We start from the raw sequence: 17,500 nt of genomic DNA, 5'->3' as shown, positions 1-17,500 counted from the left end.
AAGAAGCTGATGTAAAAATTCCATCCCTACTACTTTAAAACAAATCTTAGAACACTAAAAGATTGATAAATCCTGTAAGAGCCATGGCAACCTATGTCCTCTCCTCCCTGCAGGAAAGACCGCCGTTCTCCGACTCCAGTTGGTCCTCCACCAAAGATCCTAGAGGAAGTACAGGACAAAAAAGTTAAGGTCGGCGATAAGGCAAGATTAACCTTTAGAGGTATGTATAAATTAACACTTCGACCATAAAGTACATCCACGTATTTTTATGTGATTTTGTCATACCTTCGCACTTTCCTTCACCGGATAATTTCCTTTAAAATGGGATTTTAATAAGTAAACCGCATCAGTATTTCATCCTCTGCGCAATTTTCCGATGCAGTGGAGACGCCGCCTGAAGTATTATCCGTAACGTGGTATAACAATGGGCACAAGATCGAACTCAGTGACAAGTACAGATTAAGCGACGAAGGAGGTGGGCGCTACATGCTGGAGATACAGCCGGTAGAGCTCGGAGACGACGGCGAGTGGAAGGTCGTCGTGAAGAACGAGGGAGGATATGCGTCTTCGCTCGGCAAAATCACACTAACAGGTGAGGGACAATGTTCATTTTCCTCAAAATTATGACGAATTCTGTCCATGGCAGTGCAGCTAACTCCCATGGATCAATATATGCGCAGTTTATGACTTTCGGCTCTAACCCTTTCAGTGCCAAGAAACTACAGGGGACCGCGGTTCTTGGAGGACCTGCGAGCACTGTTGACCGAGGAGGGCCTCGTCTCCTTTGAGTGTAAAGTTGTGGGTTACCCGACTCCTGTATTGCAGTGGTTCAAAGATGGCCAAGAACTGAAACCTGGTGATGTTTACCAGCTTTCAGGCACTAATTCACTTGGTAAGGCTATATTTAAAAATGCAGTAGCAAGAAGTGATAATAGAACTGCTAGTCTTTTTATTGACCATTCTTTAATGAGACAACGTAATATCATTAGTGTATATAATTCACAGGTAAATATTCGTGCATTGCGAAAAATTGCATGGGTGAGGCAAAATCAACGGCAGAGCTTACCCTTGAGGACATCAAGTCACACCTAAATGAGGAGGAGAAGGAGCAACTCCTAGCAACCAACATTCCACCTAGGTAGACCTTAGTATTTTTACCAAGACAATCCGTTGACTTCTGTGGGAAACAATGAGACACATTAAAGACTCCAATAATGAGAGTTACTTACGAATATTGTCCTCCCGCAGGTTCATCCAGGGCCTGAAGAGCCGAGACGTTAAGATCGGTGATCCCATAAGATTAACAGTACAAGGTGAGCTCTTTTGCCTCTGGTGAAGAGCTGAATAATGATGGATTAAGTTGTCTTTTGCCGTTTTAGTAATTCGATATACTTAATGATGAAACGTTTATTGTTTACAGTAACAGTAACGCCAGCCCCTGAAGTGACTTGGTATCACGAAGACGAGATCATAGTTGAATCTTCTAAGTATCATGTGTCCAAAGAGGATCCTGGCATTTTCCACTTGGATGTAGAGAATCTGGAAGTGTCAGATCAGGTGAATACTTTCCCTCTGTTCCCCCTCATTCCTTTCTCTCTCTCTCTCTCTCTCTCTCTCTCTCTCTCTCTCTCTCTCTCTCTCTCTCTCTCTCTCTCTCTCTCTTCTCTCCTCTCTCTCTTCTCTCTCTTTTCTCTCTCTTTCTCTCTCTCTCTTCTTTCTCTATCTCTCTTCTTCTTCTCTCTTTTCTTTCTTTCTCTCCTCTCTCTTCTTTTCTCTCTCTCTCTTTTTTCTCTCTCTCTCTCTCTCTCTCTCTCTCTCTCTCTCTCTCTCTCTCTCTCTCTCTCTCTTTCTCTCTCTCTCTCGCTCACTCACTCATCATTCACTCACTCACTCTCTTTCCCTCTTCCTTTTTCAATATATCTATCTCTACCTCTAGCTTACTGATAGGTTAGTTCGTAAAAAATGTATTGAATGAAATACGGACAGTTACAACGTGGTTCAAGAAGTGTTAAGTAATAGTCATTTGTTTTGTAGAATATATCTATTTACACAAAATCGTCACAATTCCCAGGGAGAATGGAAGTGTCTGGCTAGCAACGACTTCGGCCACAGCGTCACAGCAGCCTCCGTGAAGCTGGTTATTCCAAGACACTACAAAAAGCCTGTGTTCCTCGAGCCCCTCCGGGCTGTACTATCACAAGAGGGAACTGTGAATCTAGAGTGCAAGGTCAGAATTCAAGGACAACATGCTATTTCCTGATCAACTTCTTTTCACATTAATACAGGATCTATATTTTGCCTTTTGCATAAATTCTTTTGTTTGAGATATCCTATTATTCTCCTGCAGGTGATTGGTGTTCCTCAGCCAGTCCTTAAATGGTTCAAGGATGGCACAGAGCTCAAACCGGGTGACATCCATAGAATTATTAGTGGTGAAGATGGTACCTGCTGCCTTGGGACCTATACTTGTGAAGCTTATAATGTTATGGGTTCTGCTTCATCCTCTGCAGCTCTTCTTGGCTTCGAAGGTGATTGGTTAGCTAAATATTGCAATACTTGATAACAATGCATTCGAGAGCTGACAAACATTATTTGTAATTATTCTTGAACATTAATTGTGCTGACAAATGTTATTTGTAATTATTCGTAGTGTAATTATGTTCTTATACTTCGAACAGATAAACTTATTCAGAAGGAAAGTGACAAGATGGCAGCTGCGATGGCACTAGCTGATGCACGGGGCATTGCAAGAAATCCATCTCTTTCGACCATCAATGAAGAACGTTCCTCGCAGATCTCTGTTTACGAGTCGGCAGTGTCAGAGGCTTCGTGTGAGGACGAGAGGGCTGATATATCTGTAAGCATTGATGGTAGAGAAGTATCGCTCTCCCTCTACGAGACGCCAGATATATCTGAGGCAGAGGCTAAACAAATTGCAGAGATTTACGCAGATGAAATATCTGATCGTCTCTCAGGTAACATCTGTTTATTTTCTCTTTGTACTTATACCTAAGATCATACTTTCAGTAAGTTGAATTCTGTGTTGTAATGCATTTAATGCAACCTTTAAAATGTCGTATCTTTCTTGCAGCTCAAGAGGGCAATCAAGCAGAACTACCTCCTCTCAGATTCACAAGAGAAACCTCTCGAAAGGGTCCACTTATCATGGAGGCAATGGTTATTGATGTAGAAAACCAAGCTTTCGATGAATACATGAGCATGTCTGATATAGTTTATGATGATGCACGAACAGAAGCTGATGTGGAAGAACTGTCAGCAATGGAAGCAGTAATGGTAGAGGAGCGCGAAGCACTCCGTTCTGACATTGCAGATTTGCCTGAGATGGAAGTATGGAATGAGGAACAGTTGTCTCCACAAACTGTATCCATGGAGGGCATGGGTGTTGCTCATATCAGCGAAAAGAACATAATGCAAGCTGACCTGCGTTCTCTTAGTGAGCAAGGTATCAGTATGCTTCGCACACATGCAGAAGAAGGTCAGGTTCTTGGCAAGGGAGAAGCAGTCATAGCAGAAGAGCCTCAGGTGATGAGTGCTGCAGCAAAATCTATCAAAACCGACAAAGGTCTTCGTGCCAAGGCGGACCATAAAGATACCCCTGGCCTTGCTTTAGCTCAGGTTCAACAACAAGAGGTATTAACTGGCCTTGAGAAAATTAAGGATGAAAAAATCGATAGAAGACAAGCCAAGAGGTCGATTGAGACTAGGGAGGCTATGACGACCGAAGAACAACAATTCCTCTCAGAGACTGGTACGTTGCCTGGTGCTGCTGAGGTCGTCAAAGAAACTGAGCGATATCCTAGCTTTGTCACCCATGAAGCTGTTGCTGTTAGTTCTCGTGAAGCAATGGAACAAGCTAAATCTTTAGACTCGGAAGAACGACCTTCTAAGAAAGTAAAGAAAGCTGCTGTTAAGAAGACTCAGAAACCAGGTGAAGCTGCTGTCGTCCAGTCTCCTGAAGTATATGAAGGGGAAGCAAAACCGATTTCTGATAAGCAAAGTAAATCTGAACATGCTAAAGCGGTTCTGCAAGGGAAAGAAGGCCTCAAGGTCACCAGTGCTGAAGTCATGGAAGATGTAGCTAGTTTCCAAGGTCAGGTTACTCGAGCTCAACAAGCTCAGGTGAAGGAAGCCAGTCAGCATGAAGCTCTGGTCATGGAAGAAGCAGAAGTAGTTAGTGGAATGCCAAAGAGTTTCAAAGTGAAGCAGCCTAAGGCACAAAAGGCAAAGGTAGTGAAAAAGACAGCAGCAGGGGTAGCTCAACAGGAAGCCCAGGAGTATTATACGGCTTCACAGGACCATCCACAATCTTCCCCAGCTGAAGAAACGGAAGCTGATGTAAGTGAATTCCATTCCATGTTAGAACCAATGCAACAGTCTGAGCACTATGGCTATGAACATGCTGAGGTATTTGAAGGAATTACGCCAGAGCAACAAAGAGCTATGCAGTTAGACCCTAGTTATCGAGAAGCTGTAGCAGTTGCTGTTAGAGAAGGTTACTTCCAAGCTGAGGACCTGTCACTCTTGACTCCTGAGGAGACTCAAGCTCAGCTTCACCAAACACTCCATGAGGCTGTTGAAGGTTATGAGCAAATGGGAATGTCTGGGGATATCAGGGACATGCCTGATTATATGCAAGGGGTGAGTGACAGAGCACAAATGTTAACTGATACCACAAGGGAAGCTGTTATGATTCAAGAAGCAGATGTAGACTATGCAAACCTCAATGTATTTAACAAAGAAGATATGTCACAAATGCTGACTGTTGCTGAGGAACGAAGTGGATCTCTAGTTGAATGTATAGTTGTACAAGAAGCTGATCTACAGTCTGAAGCCGCTATTGTGTCTCAGCGGCCTGCTGCTCATCCTGAAAGAGCTGTGGCTGGCATTGTTGAAGGTGCAGGTGAGTCTGCCACAGTAGGCGAACCACCTTTAGTAGCAGAAATGTCTACGGGAAAGACAACTGGAGGAATGCAAAAAGTAACTGAACCTGGCGATAAAAAACGCCCAGCTGACGAACCAGTTTCTGACGAACAAAAGAAATTAGCTTCATCAGCTGAGAAAGAAACCGAGTCAACAGCAAAGAAAGTCAAACTTGATGAGAAAAAGCCACAAGATGAAAAGGGTTTTAGTGCTGAAACTCAAGTGGAAGGAGCAACTCTCACACCAGAGCAGATTCAGGCTCGGAAAGAAGAGCTTTTGGCACGAATGGAACATCTCCTCTCAGGAAAAGCTGAAGGAGAACTGTACAGGACACCTAGTAGTGAGTCACTAACTACAGAATCTTTGGAGAGTGAAGAACGTAAGCAAGTGAAAGTGATTGATAAGTCTGCCAAAAAGGGAACCCCTGGCCTGTCAGTGGATGGCAAGTTGGAAGAGGACAAGGCAAAGTCTGTGTCAGAAAAGGAGACAGAAAAGAAAGAAAAACCAACGGATGTCCAAGATCAAGGTGAACAGAAGACTGAGAAGAAGAGAGGTCTATCACAGGAGAAGACTGAACCTCAAAAGAGAGGTCTGTCACAGGAAAAGACTGAGCCTCAAATGAGGTCTACAGGAAACTGAGCCCCAAAAGAGAGGTCTGTCACAGGAGAAGACTGAACCTCAAAAGAGAGGTCTGTCACAGGAAAAGACTGAACCCCAAAAGAGAGGTGAATCCCAAGAGAAAATTGCATCACAGGAAAGAGGAGCATCACAAGAAAAATCTATAACTCAGAAGAGATCTGCTTCTCAGGAAAAGTCGGTCTCTGAAGCTGATGCTCCAAAGGAGGAAACTGGGTTCTTCAAAAGGCGTTTATCAAAAAAGAGAGGGTCTTCAGCAGAAAAGACAAAGCCTGCAGATGGTACATTATCTCCTAAGAGAGGGTTGTCAAAAGAAAAATCTCCTCCTCAAATGAGAGATAGCTCACAAGAAAAGTCAATACATGATGAAAAGTCTGGATCGCAAGACATAAGCGATAAGAAGGATAAACCAGAAGAAAAGAAAAAGAAGGGCTTTATGTCTGCATTAACTAGTAAAGTTTCTGAAATGAAGACTGCAATAACAAGCAAAGTCTCAGAAATCAAAACAGCTAAGGTTGAAGAAACCAATCAAAAAGAAGAAACTGTTGAAAAATTGAAATCCGAAGACAAAGCAAATGAACAGACTGCCCAGTCCATTGTAAATAAAGACACAAAGGGACTCACTGTGGCAGAAGCCACTGAAATACACAGAGAAGAGGTAGCTGTTACCAGTCAACAAGATATCACCAAAGAATCCCAGAAAGCTGTCACAGGTGTAGTTTCGGACACAGAGATGCTCACTGCCGATCAACAGATTGTACAAGCAAAAGAAGACCTAGCTAACCAGGGTGCACCAGAATCTGTAGAAGAAGAGCTAGCTAGGAAGAGAAAAGAACTTTTGTTGAAGAAACAAGAACTTTTAGCAAAGCAGTTAGCTGCAATGAAAGTTCGCGAGACAAGTGAAGAACCTACTAGTGAACTAACTTCAACTAGTGAAATTAGTGCTGATTCTGCAAGTGAGATGGAGAGTGTCCTTGAAACGAAGGAACCTAAAATATCTGGAAAAATTGCCATTGGTCAAGTGAGTATCTCTGTGAAAGATGAATCAGCAAAGTCTGATGTAGAAAAGAAAATAAGTCAGATTGACAGTAATGCTCAAGCATACATAGAGAGTACCACATCCTCTGATGCAACTCTGTCCATTAAGAGGAAAGAAAGGGCAAATGAGACAGGTGAAGAATCAGTTAACCTAGATATAGACCTAAGCTCACCCTCAGGCCTTCAAGAAAAACTTAGTGAGATTGAAACATCATTGAAAGAAGTCGAAATGAAACTCCAAAAAGAAGGTGGCCTTGTAGAAGCTACAACAGTAGAGGAAATTAATGTCTCCGAAGGTATTGTAGACCTGAAAGTACAGGACGGAAAGAAAGTCAGTGTAAAGAAAGGAAGTTTAAAACTGGAAGAAGGTTTGGAGGAAACTGTAGTAAGTGAGAAGAAAAGCATAACTACATCTGAAGATCTGAAAACCAAAACACAGTCTGCATTTATTTCAGAGGAAGCAGATAAAAAGGAAAATGAAGATGCAAAGAAAGCTCTCAAGGTTGATGCAAAAGCAAAGAAAGAGGGTGAGGTTGATACCATAACCAAGAAAAAGACAGAAGTTGATACCAAAGCAAAGAAAGAGTCTGAAGTTGATAACAAGGCAAAAGATGCTGTACCTACTACCAAGGAAAGGAGGAAGAGGTCGATTCTAAACCAAGAAGGAAGCAGAGGTTGATGCCAAGGCAAAGAAAGAAGCTGAAGTTGATATTACAGCAAAGAAAGGAACTGACATTGATACCAAAGGAAAGAAAGAAGCGGTTGATTCCAAGGCAAAGAAGGAGGCTGAGGTGGATGCCAAAGCAAAGATGGGAGTAGGGGTTGATATCAAAGCGAAGGAGACTGAGATTGATACCACGGCAAAGAAAGATGCTGAGACCAAGATTGAGATTGATACCAAGGCAAAGAAAGCAGAGATTGATGCCAAGACGAAGAAAGAGGCTGAGACCAAGGCTGTGGTTGATACAAGGCGAAGAAAGAGGCCGAGGTTGATACCAAGGCGAAGAAAGAGGCTGAGGTTGATATCAAGGCGAAAAAAGAAGCTGAGGTTGATACCAAGGCAAAGAAAGAGGCTGAGGTTGATACCAAGGCAAAGAAAGAGGCTGAGGTTGATACCAAGGCGAAAAGAGAGGCTGAAACCAAGGTTGAGGTTGATACCAAGGCAAAGAAAGAGACCGAGGTTGATACCAAGGCGAAGAAAGAGGCTGAAGCCAAGGCTGAGGTTGATACCAAGGCAAAGAAGGGATCTGAAGCTGATATCAAAGCAAAGGAAGCCGCAGAGGCCGATACTAAAGCTAAGAAGGAGGCTGAGGTTGACACCAAAGCGAAGAAAGAAGCGAACGAAGATGCCAGAGACGAGAAAGCTAAATCTCCAGCAGCCAAAGAGCGGAAGAGGTCCAGCCTGAAAGAAGACGACACGAAGGCTCTTAAAGAAAGAGAAGGAGAGCAGCTCCGGAAGGAGGAAGCCAAGAAAGCCAAGTCTCCTGAGCTGAAGGATGGAAGGAAGCCCAGCATGAAGGATGAGGATGGTTTAGCTGTAGATAAAATCCCCTCAAAGGATGAAGCAAGGAAGGCAAAATCACCAGAAAAGATAGAAAGGAAGAGATCCAGTCTCAAGGATGGTGATGTCATGGGCGATAAGGAAATGAAAGATAAAGAAGAGAAAGTCATATCCAGTGAGGAAGCCATGAAAGCCAAGTCTCCAGAACGCAAAGAAAGAAAAAGATCCAGCCTTAAAGAAGGTGATGCCAAAGTCATCTCCAAGGAGGAAGAGGGAGTGTCTAAGGATGAAGCGAAGAAATCAAAATCTCCAGAGGCTTTGGAGAGAAAGCGGTCAAGCATAAAAGAAGTCGACACCAAGGTGGCAAGGACCAAGGAAGAGGAGAAGGCCATATCTCCTGAACCCAAGGAAAGGAAGCGGTCCAGCATAAAGGAAGCAGATGCTGCCAAGGTAAAGGAATCCGTTTCGAAGGAAGCCAAATCACCTGAACCTCCGGCTAGGAAGAGGTCCAGTCTGAAGGACGCTGATGTCAAGGTTGCCAAAGAGGCGGCGGATGAGCCAGGAAAAGCAAAGTCGCCAGAGCCCAAACCCAGAAAGCGTTCCAGTATCAAGGACGAGGAAAAGGCGAGATCAAAGTCTCCCGGAAAGAGAGCCAGCCTGAAGGAAAGCGAACCCGAAACCGCCAAGCACAAGTCTCCAGAAGCACCAGAGAGAAGGAGGAAGTCGAGAGAGGCCAGTGAAGACATCACAGCTGCTAGAGGGTCTGAACTCAGGAAACAGGAGGAAATACTAAAGGGAGAAAAGGACGAAGTGCAAGCGAGACGCGCCGCCCAAGAGAAGATGAGAAGGGAGGAAGAGAAGTTACTTGAGATGCAAGAGGAAGAGCGATCCAAGAGAGAGAGTGAGATGCGCAAATCAGAGATCGAGAGACTAAATAAAGAAGAGAAGGAAATAGCTGAAAGAAGGAGAAAAAGAAAGGAGGAGGAAGAAAAGGATAGGATTGAAAAACTAGATAGGCTAAAGAAAGAAGAACAAGAAAAAATAGAGAGACTGAAAAAGCAGAGGGAAGAGCAAGAGAAGTACTGGAAAGAAGAACAAGAACAATTTGAAAAGGAAGAAGCAGAAAGGAAAAAGAAACTAGAAAAGAGAAAAGAGGAACTGGAAAAACAGAGGAAAGAAGAAGAAGAGCGCATTAATAGAGAAGACGCCGAGAGACGAGAAAAGAAGAGACTAAGGCGGTTAGAGGAAGAGAAGGCTATGAAAGAACAAGAGGAAAAGTTCCTCAGGGAAGAAATGGAGAGAAGAGAGAGAAGACGAAAGATGAAGGAAGAAGAAGAAAAGGAGAACAAGAGAAGGGAAGAGGAGAGACGAAAGAAGTTGGAGGTGGAAAGAGAGGAAAAGAAGAAAAAGAAGCAGCAGGAACGGGAAGAAGAGGAACGCATGCTCAAAGAAGAAGAGGAACGTAGAATGGAAAGGAGAAAACAGAGGGAAGAACAAGACAGGCTTATTGCCGAGGAAGACGCAAAGAGGGAGGCTGCATTCAAAAAGAAGTTGGAAGAGGAGAAGAAGAGGCTCGAAGAAGAACTCCGTGGTCGTGAGGAGATGAAGAGGAAGAGAGAAGAAGAGTTGCGATTGCAGGGAGAGGAGTTCCTCAAAAAGGTATGCAAATGTTGTGAGACAGACAGGTAGACCGTACGTCGTAGATACATACTTTGTCTTTTGGTTGACTGTAGCTCAGTTTTTGCTTCTATGTCCATATACGATAACAAACCTCGCTTTTGATGGAGTATTAAGTTATGCATTAATGTCCATCATCCAATAGGAAGAGGAACGTCGTCGGAAGCGTATGGAGGAACGAAAGCGTATGCAAGAGGAAGAGGAACAAGAGCACCGAGAGTCCGAGGAACGCCGAAAGGCCGAGCGAACCAAGAGGAAGATTGAGTACTCCGAGAAAGAGCTCATTGATGTCGACAGATACGGCTCCTTGGACCGTCGATCTCGGACTCAGACGCCAGATGTAAGTCGTGGCAGAGGTGCCTACGTGGTGCGGTGACTGTACGTTAGTGTAAATTCGAATTGTATACGATTTTTTTTTCTTATCTTATAGCCTTAAACTAATCTTTTGGCTTTGTTCTCTAGATGGGCCGAGGTCGCGACCCCAAGAGAAGACCGAAGTTCAGCACGAGGCTCCAGGACCGCCAGGCTGTGAAGGGATGCCGAGTCCGCCTGACCTGCAATATCATATATACACCAGAAGAAGAACCCCCGGAGATTGAGTGGTTCAAGGGAGGTTTCCCTATCAGAGATGATGAGAGAATTAAGGTGAGTATGATTCTATTGCAAGAGACAGATTTGTTTTACTTATACCATATATATATATATATATATATATATATATATATATATATATATATATACATATGTATATATATATACATATGTATATATATATATAATATATAGATATATAATATATATATATAATATATATATATATATATATATATATATGTGTGTGTGTATGTATGTATATACATATATATATATGTGTGTGTGTGTGTGTGTGTGTGTGTGTGTGTGTGTGTGTGTGTGTGTGTGTGTGTGTGTGTGTGTGTGTGTGTGTGTGTGTGTGTGTGTGCGAGTGTGTGTGTGTGTGTATAGACGGAACTTCAGATTATATTTTCACAAAATTGGCTTCAGAAGATTATCAAGACCCAACAAAGATGTAAGACTATAGTTCTTCCAAGGGCATTAAATACCTCTTATCATTACTTGCAGATATCCTACTATGAAGGCGTGGCGTCCTTAGAGGTACTGAATGCCAGTCGCTTTGACTGCGGCGAATACACATGCACAGCTAAAAACCGCCATGGGCGCGTCTCCACCACGTGCGATCTGAGGGTGAAGGGAGAGGACGAACAAAAGCCTAGCCCGCCCACCTTCACGACTAGCCTCAGAGGTAAACATTGTGTTTTTGTAACAGATGAAACAAGGCAGAATTACTTCAGTTTCATGTATGTAATAAGATTGCATAAAGACTGATTAACAGGTAGATAAATTTCACATAAGCAGCAACAGTAAATAGATAGATATGTAGGTAAGTAGAGAGACAGAGAGATAGTGAGCCAGACAAACAGATAGACAGACAACCAAACATATAGATAGATAAATTGATTGACAGGAAGATTTTCTAATCATGCATTGGGAAGTAATCCTACGTCCCTTTCCAGATCGTTTCGTGATTGAGGACGACCAGCTGGTCTTGTCCTGCCACGTGATAGGCTTCCCCCAGCCAAAGATCACATGGCTGAAGGACGCAGACAAATTACCTGCTTCCCCACGCTTCCAGACTTCCATTTCGGAGGAAGGAGTCTGTAAGTACTGTGTTGATGAGTTTGAGATATAATCAGGTACATATTTTATTGATTCGTGACAGAAATAACGGTCCTGTAAATTATACACCGAAGCGCATCCACGTTCAGATATGGTTTCATTATTTTGTTTACATTACGAGATAATTGAAATGAATATCAGTGTGATTCCTCTCATCAAGAGCAGTGCTGAATATTGTTAAAAAAAAAAAAAAACGTAACGCATTACTTTTATATATCTAGCCAATGAGTGTTAGTCTTGTCTGTTTTAAGTGCAATTTGAAAGTAATGCAAGGTCATCGTCGTGTGAATAGAAGCCTCAATATGCTGTATTAATTTGAATCAGAAGTGTATTTGAACTCAACAAAAACTTCATCATGGTATTTTGTTAGATACGTACTATATACCATTGTTCCGATATATATTTACGATAAGTATTGTACGTTATAATACCACTAAAACAAAACAACCCAAAATTCTCCACAATTTATCATCAAAGATAATTCATAATTCGTGTTCATTTTAGCATTTATTTTCAGCGGTAGTATATCACATAACCTATATTACGTGTCTCTTCAGGTAAACTAATCATCACATCTCCACGAGGAGCAGACTCTGGCACTTACACTTGCCATGCTGAAAACCGCGTTTATCGCGATGAAATTTCGGCAAATATACAAGTTCAGGGTGAGTGTCTTCTCGTCTTCTTTGTACCCACATAACAGAAAATGAAATATAAGTCTGACTGGAGAGGGTAGACTCATGAATAGTGTTTGGAATAGCTTAGCTGGTGATTATTTTATTCGATATTACGCAATATCCTCGGAGTTGCTATTATAGTCTGTAATTGCATAAGTGTCATGCCAGGTATAGTTAAGCAGCAGTACTCTAAATAATTAAAAGTAGCTCGTGTAATCAATAAATGTTCAAGTCAGTATTTGCACTGGCTAATACAGAACATTACATGTAGGCCTACCACTAGTTATACATAGTTGTAGAACCTTACATTTCTTGATATTTCAAATCTAATTCCGGATAGAACTGGCATTATAGATATGAATGATACTCCAGTAGGAAGAGCTATATCAGATGTATATATTTTCTGATTCATGCAGCTGTCTCAGAAATGTTTAGAAGTTAACAGTATAAGAACACAATGGGTTATGTGTGTGTCTGATGGCGCATGTTAAGTGTTACAATACATTCATGGTGTGTAAAGTGTCAGCTCGGTGTAAAATTACGTTAAAACTAGCGGTATGATGTGATAAGAATGATAATTAATCACTGGTACAGTTATATCAAATGAAATTTTCATATTATTTTTAAAATATTTTTTTCTTAAATGATAATGATGATAAAACGATCGATCGACGTGTATGGGTTTGTATAATATATGTATATATGCATGTAGATACATAGATAGATAGATAAACAGACAGACAGGCAGACAGAAAGATAGATAGAGAAATAGACAGATAGACAGGTAAATATATATTGTGTATTCCCCTATCAATACACACATACAATGCACTCCGTAAATCATTAGTCTTTGGGTTAATGCGAATGTTCCGAATGTGTAACAGAAAAAAAAGTTATGAAACTATTTTGAGAACTGCTGCTTCGAATTACTATTGTAAACATGATAATCATAGGTTTTAAGACTAATCACTTTTTATCAGTGTATTTTTATGTTGATTTTTTATGCTTACGATTTTTATTGACTTCACAGCTCTCATGGAAAGAGAACGTAAGTAAAATACGCGTTATAAAAACATTTTCTTTTATTTCCTTACGTTGCTGCAATCCTTCCAGTCCTCTAATGATTTTTATTTCGGCGTAATGTTTCTCCTTACCCCATCAGCCATACTACCATGTCCTTTACTCAAGTCTTCATAAGTTCTTCGTTATCATACTTTATTTTTTATTATTATTATTCATTCATCTTCATAGTTCCTTGATAACTTTCTGCGATAAACGTCGTCAAGGGTCAGGCATCACCTTATAATATGACCTTTAACAGAGATGACCGTAAAGGTTACGTGTAATTGCAGGATCACGTCGTATTCCTCACAATCATTACACTCATATTCAAAAGCATCATCAGAAATCAGTCATTATCACACTTTTATTAAGGATGGTGATAAAGGTGCCTTACAATTTCACTATCATGGCATCACCATATTCACGGTTATTTTTTCCAGTCTTTTGATGCATTTTTTTTTTCATTCACCGTATGCTTTTTTACCTCTTTGGAGTTTTTCTTTTGCCCTCCCCCATTCCCTGCCGACTTCGTGTGTACTATCCTTGAAATGAATATTTATGTTTCCCTACAATGCTTTTTTTTTGTTCACGATCTCGATTTGCTTGTCTTTTTCTCGAAATATATGAATGTTCTCTTCCATTTTCCACTTTTGATATATGTGCCTGCAAAATGTATTATATTTCTCTTTGACCTTGTATATGCAAATTCTTCGAATTTCAGCATTTGAGTATGCATGGTATATTTTTCTGGTTTAGAACCCAATCATTCAGTTTGTTAAGATATGAGCATATTATTCTACGGAAGTCGAATTCAAAATGATTTATTCCCATTGTGAGAAGGATTGATATCTCCATAGGTAAATAAAAGATCTTTGCAAATCTTAGTCTAAAACTGCATTTCAATATAACAAATATGTCCTGATAGCCGTGTACCGTTAGGGGGCGTGGGAGAAGTGGCCATGAGCTTAAATAACAAGATTTGATCCTTACAGGAAGCAGCGACGGCCGGCCAGACGACAGCGAGGTGCCGAGGTTCATCAGTGAGCTGTGTGACCAATACGTTGAGGAAAATGGCACGCTCACACTCCAGGTCGATGTAGCAGGTGCGTCGTTAAGGCAGGAGGGTACCTTTGGGGATGAGGCACCTATTCCTTTTTTTTTTTTATAAAGTTGAGGATAATGGGTTAATGATGAGTTCTCATTAGTATGGGAACTGTTGTCGATATTACTCTGTACTGTTTTTTTTTGTCAATGAAAAAATATTGACAAGTCTTTCGTCAATAGTTTCCAAGTGTTACTCATTTAGGTTTTCTGGGATACTGGGATAAAGGTGTGCTAATAAAGCTAACCGCCATGGCTTCAGCTTTCAACGTATGTTTTGTGATGTTTTATGATACTCAGTGATTCCGCTGTTGAATAGATATGACTGATTGAATAGGTATGATTGACGTGGTAGATTTAAATTTCTTGTGCTACTCGTGATCAGTTTCTGCGACGGTGACATAAATACAACGAATACCCGGGGACTCTGCGTTCCCGAATGTCTTACTTCTTGGTTTAATTTTAGGGTCCCCTCAACCGGAAGTGTTGTGGCTGTTTAACGGCCGGTCCCTACATCCTTCCGGCAAATTCAGGATCTCTTCTACAGGCCACACACATACCCTCACCGTTTTCCAGGTCACGAGCAAAGACCTAGGTACTTACTCCTGTAGGATTACAAACAAGTAAGTACTTTTGGTGCCAGTGACACCTAGTTACTAGTTCTCACCTGTTCACAGCATATCATAGACAAACGCCATGATTTTAGTGAATTATGAGGATAGTTCCGTTCTCTTCAGCACTGCTGTAATTCGAGCTCCTTTTTGTACCTCAGATATGGCTACGCGTACACCTTGAGCACAGTGAGCTTCGGGAGGCCGAGGCCCCGCCGCGGCTTGGCGGCCCCAGGTGGCGACCTCGAACTGCGGGCGCCGGTGTTCGTCAGCCGGCCAGAGAGCATGGTCACAGTATTCAGGGATGAGGAAATCACTTTGACATGCACTGTTCATGGCGAACCTACCCCTAGGGGTAAGGACTCTCTCTCTCTCTCTCTCTCTCTCTCTCTCTCTCTCTCTCTCTCTCTCTCTCTCTCTCTCTCTCTCTCTCTCTCTCTCTCTCTCTCTCTCTCTCTGTCATACGTGTATAGAAATCATTAGTCCATAGTATTTTTATCATTTGATGTACATGAGGAATTTCCCAAAACATTTATCGCGATTGTCTTCCAACAGTATCGTGGCTTAAGGGCACCTATGACGTATCAAACACCACGCGTGCTCACAAGACTGTAAAGGAGAACACACACACCCTCGTAATCCGTGGCGCGCAGTTCACAGACTCCGGCACATACACTGTGGAGGCCAAAAACTCCCAGGGCACCGTCAGGGCCTATGCTAGTGTCAAGGTGGGTTACCTGCCAGGCTTTCGTATCAGTGCGTCCTTCTTGTAATTTATTTTTTTCCAAGAATTAAAAATTTTATTATTACTTGTGATCCAGCCATCGCGTGTTCACGGTATTCAGAAATGTACTTGAGAAGATCAGGAGATATTTTTGATATCACATCAGTACGTAGGTAAAATTACTAAATTGAATGGAATTTCTCGTCTCTTACAGAACGGAATATAGTATAACGCGCGGTATACCATTCTGAATTAATATATTAACTCTCGCCTTTCAGGTACGCGAGCTGTACAGGTCCCGCAGCTACTCTCCACGTGGCAGGGAAGAGAGGTATCCAATCAAGTTTGAGATTCCGGAGAGAAGAACTTCAGGCAGATTCATCAGAGGTCAGGAGATCGTCCTGTAGTTGCTGGTCCTGTAGATCCTAGTCCTTATTTACTTTATTTCAGCATTTAGTATAGTGATATTTTAAAAATGCTTTGGAAAGCAATGGGAAGTATCCATTGCTATTGTTACCATTCCGGGAAGGATGGTAATGTTAGCATGAGAAGCAGCATCAGAACAAAATTATAAAGTAGCTTAGCATAGGAACAGAACATGGTTTAGTTAGAAATAAGAAAATTGTTTTAGCCATTGTCATTCAAAGCTCATATGCATCTGACATTGTTAAGTTCCTTTCAGATGTGCCAGGAAAGATTGCCGCTCCCAACGCCACAGACATTGGCAAGACGTGGGTGTCACTCAGCTGGGGGAGACCCGAGCAGTCAGGCGGCGCCCCCGTCACCGCCTACAAGGTCGAGTCTTGGATTCTGGGCGAAGAGGCTCGCTGGACAGATGTGAGTGCGACTTCTTGTTCCATTCGGGTTTCTCCATCGTAGAGTTTGAGCTGTTTCAGTTTGAGACATCGTGTCGATTTAATACTTAGACGTGAGTTCTAATTTAAACATTTTATGCAGCTGGGTGTTTCGCCAATCCCCTCCTTTGATGTGTACAATCTGAAAACGGATCGTGAGTATCTGTTCCGTGTGACCCCGAGGAACAAGTACGGCTGGGGCGAACCCGTCATGACTCCCAGGCCCGTGAGGGTCGGCAGGAAAATTGAGACTCCGACCCTCCCTCGTTCACTCCCGTCGCAAGTCCGCGCAATGCCTGGTGGCAATATCTGTCTGGATGCTCAGGTATTCGGCGGTGATGATTTCACGAAAAACAATGCTTGGTACTGAGAAACCAAGATTTTCGGTGAAATATGTGTTGATTCTGAATCAGATATATGTTCAATAGAATAACAAACTATGCAGTCATATAGTGGATTCGTTCTGTATGGAAAGTTGCCTACCTTTCGTAAATTGTATCATATTCATCGCAGATATTCCCACGCTGTTTTCTTACATATGTTAAGGTGCACCCACTCCTACCTGCAGGTGACGGGAGAGCCCATGCCTGACATCCGCTGGTACAAAGACGGTGCCTGCATCGACATCAAACGCTACCCGAGGTTCTCCTCGTTCTCTTCCGAGGGATCGGTAAGTGTTGCTCTTGCTTGACGTCGAGTTTATCCTTCGTACGTAGATCTGATATTAATTTCGAAGGGAAGTTTTGGCTTTGTGATATTGTGGAAGAAGTATGATATTTAGATTTTATACATTTCAAATTGATTACAGTAAGTTTTATTTTTTTCTTGTAATGGCTAATTTGTTTTAGGATTTTAAAGGCCTTTCGCCTACAGAATTTTCACTAAATGTAAGAGTACTGAACGCGTCTAAGCAATGACTCACAAGTACTGATTCTATTTTTTTTGCATCATGTTATATTATT

At 42.0% G+C, this 17,500-nt stretch overlaps 1 protein-coding gene across 1 annotated transcript in view; it reads left to right on the top strand.

The window, feature by feature from the left end:
• The window catches only part of LOC119577526 (titin homolog), a 119,016-nt gene that overhangs the window by 86,695 nt on the left and 14,821 nt on the right, over positions 1 to 17,500 (top strand). Inside the window, exons 21-47 of the mRNA XM_037925120.1 lie at positions 114 to 220; positions 383 to 592; positions 710 to 892; positions 1,006 to 1,138; positions 1,249 to 1,313; positions 1,421 to 1,557; positions 2,072 to 2,227; positions 2,348 to 2,528; positions 2,679 to 2,975; positions 3,092 to 5,564; positions 5,629 to 7,289; positions 7,333 to 7,568; positions 7,688 to 9,775; positions 9,939 to 10,133; positions 10,256 to 10,438; positions 10,895 to 11,075; positions 11,347 to 11,490; positions 12,067 to 12,174; positions 13,217 to 13,234; positions 14,241 to 14,351; positions 14,816 to 14,972; positions 15,122 to 15,315; positions 15,516 to 15,688; positions 15,963 to 16,071; positions 16,367 to 16,521; positions 16,642 to 16,863; positions 17,107 to 17,208. Of these exons, the coding sequence (XP_037781048.1) occupies positions 114 to 220; positions 383 to 592; positions 710 to 892; positions 1,006 to 1,138; positions 1,249 to 1,313; positions 1,421 to 1,557; positions 2,072 to 2,227; positions 2,348 to 2,528; positions 2,679 to 2,975; positions 3,092 to 5,564; positions 5,629 to 7,289; positions 7,333 to 7,568; positions 7,688 to 9,775; positions 9,939 to 10,133; positions 10,256 to 10,438; positions 10,895 to 11,075; positions 11,347 to 11,490; positions 12,067 to 12,174; positions 13,217 to 13,234; positions 14,241 to 14,351; positions 14,816 to 14,972; positions 15,122 to 15,315; positions 15,516 to 15,688; positions 15,963 to 16,071; positions 16,367 to 16,521; positions 16,642 to 16,863; positions 17,107 to 17,208 (9,979 nt within the window). The remainder of the gene's footprint in view (positions 1 to 113; positions 221 to 382; positions 593 to 709; positions 893 to 1,005; positions 1,139 to 1,248; positions 1,314 to 1,420; positions 1,558 to 2,071; positions 2,228 to 2,347; positions 2,529 to 2,678; positions 2,976 to 3,091; positions 5,565 to 5,628; positions 7,290 to 7,332; positions 7,569 to 7,687; positions 9,776 to 9,938; positions 10,134 to 10,255; positions 10,439 to 10,894; positions 11,076 to 11,346; positions 11,491 to 12,066; positions 12,175 to 13,216; positions 13,235 to 14,240; positions 14,352 to 14,815; positions 14,973 to 15,121; positions 15,316 to 15,515; positions 15,689 to 15,962; positions 16,072 to 16,366; positions 16,522 to 16,641; positions 16,864 to 17,106; positions 17,209 to 17,500) is intronic.

This window comes from Penaeus monodon, chromosome 10, assembly GCF_015228065.2.
Source record: "Penaeus monodon isolate SGIC_2016 chromosome 10, NSTDA_Pmon_1, whole genome shotgun sequence".
Classification (NCBI taxonomy): Eukaryota; Metazoa; Arthropoda; class Malacostraca; order Decapoda; family Penaeidae; genus Penaeus; species Penaeus monodon.
Note: the sequence above shows the minus strand (reverse complement) of the source record. Positions and strands in the feature narration are given on the sequence as shown.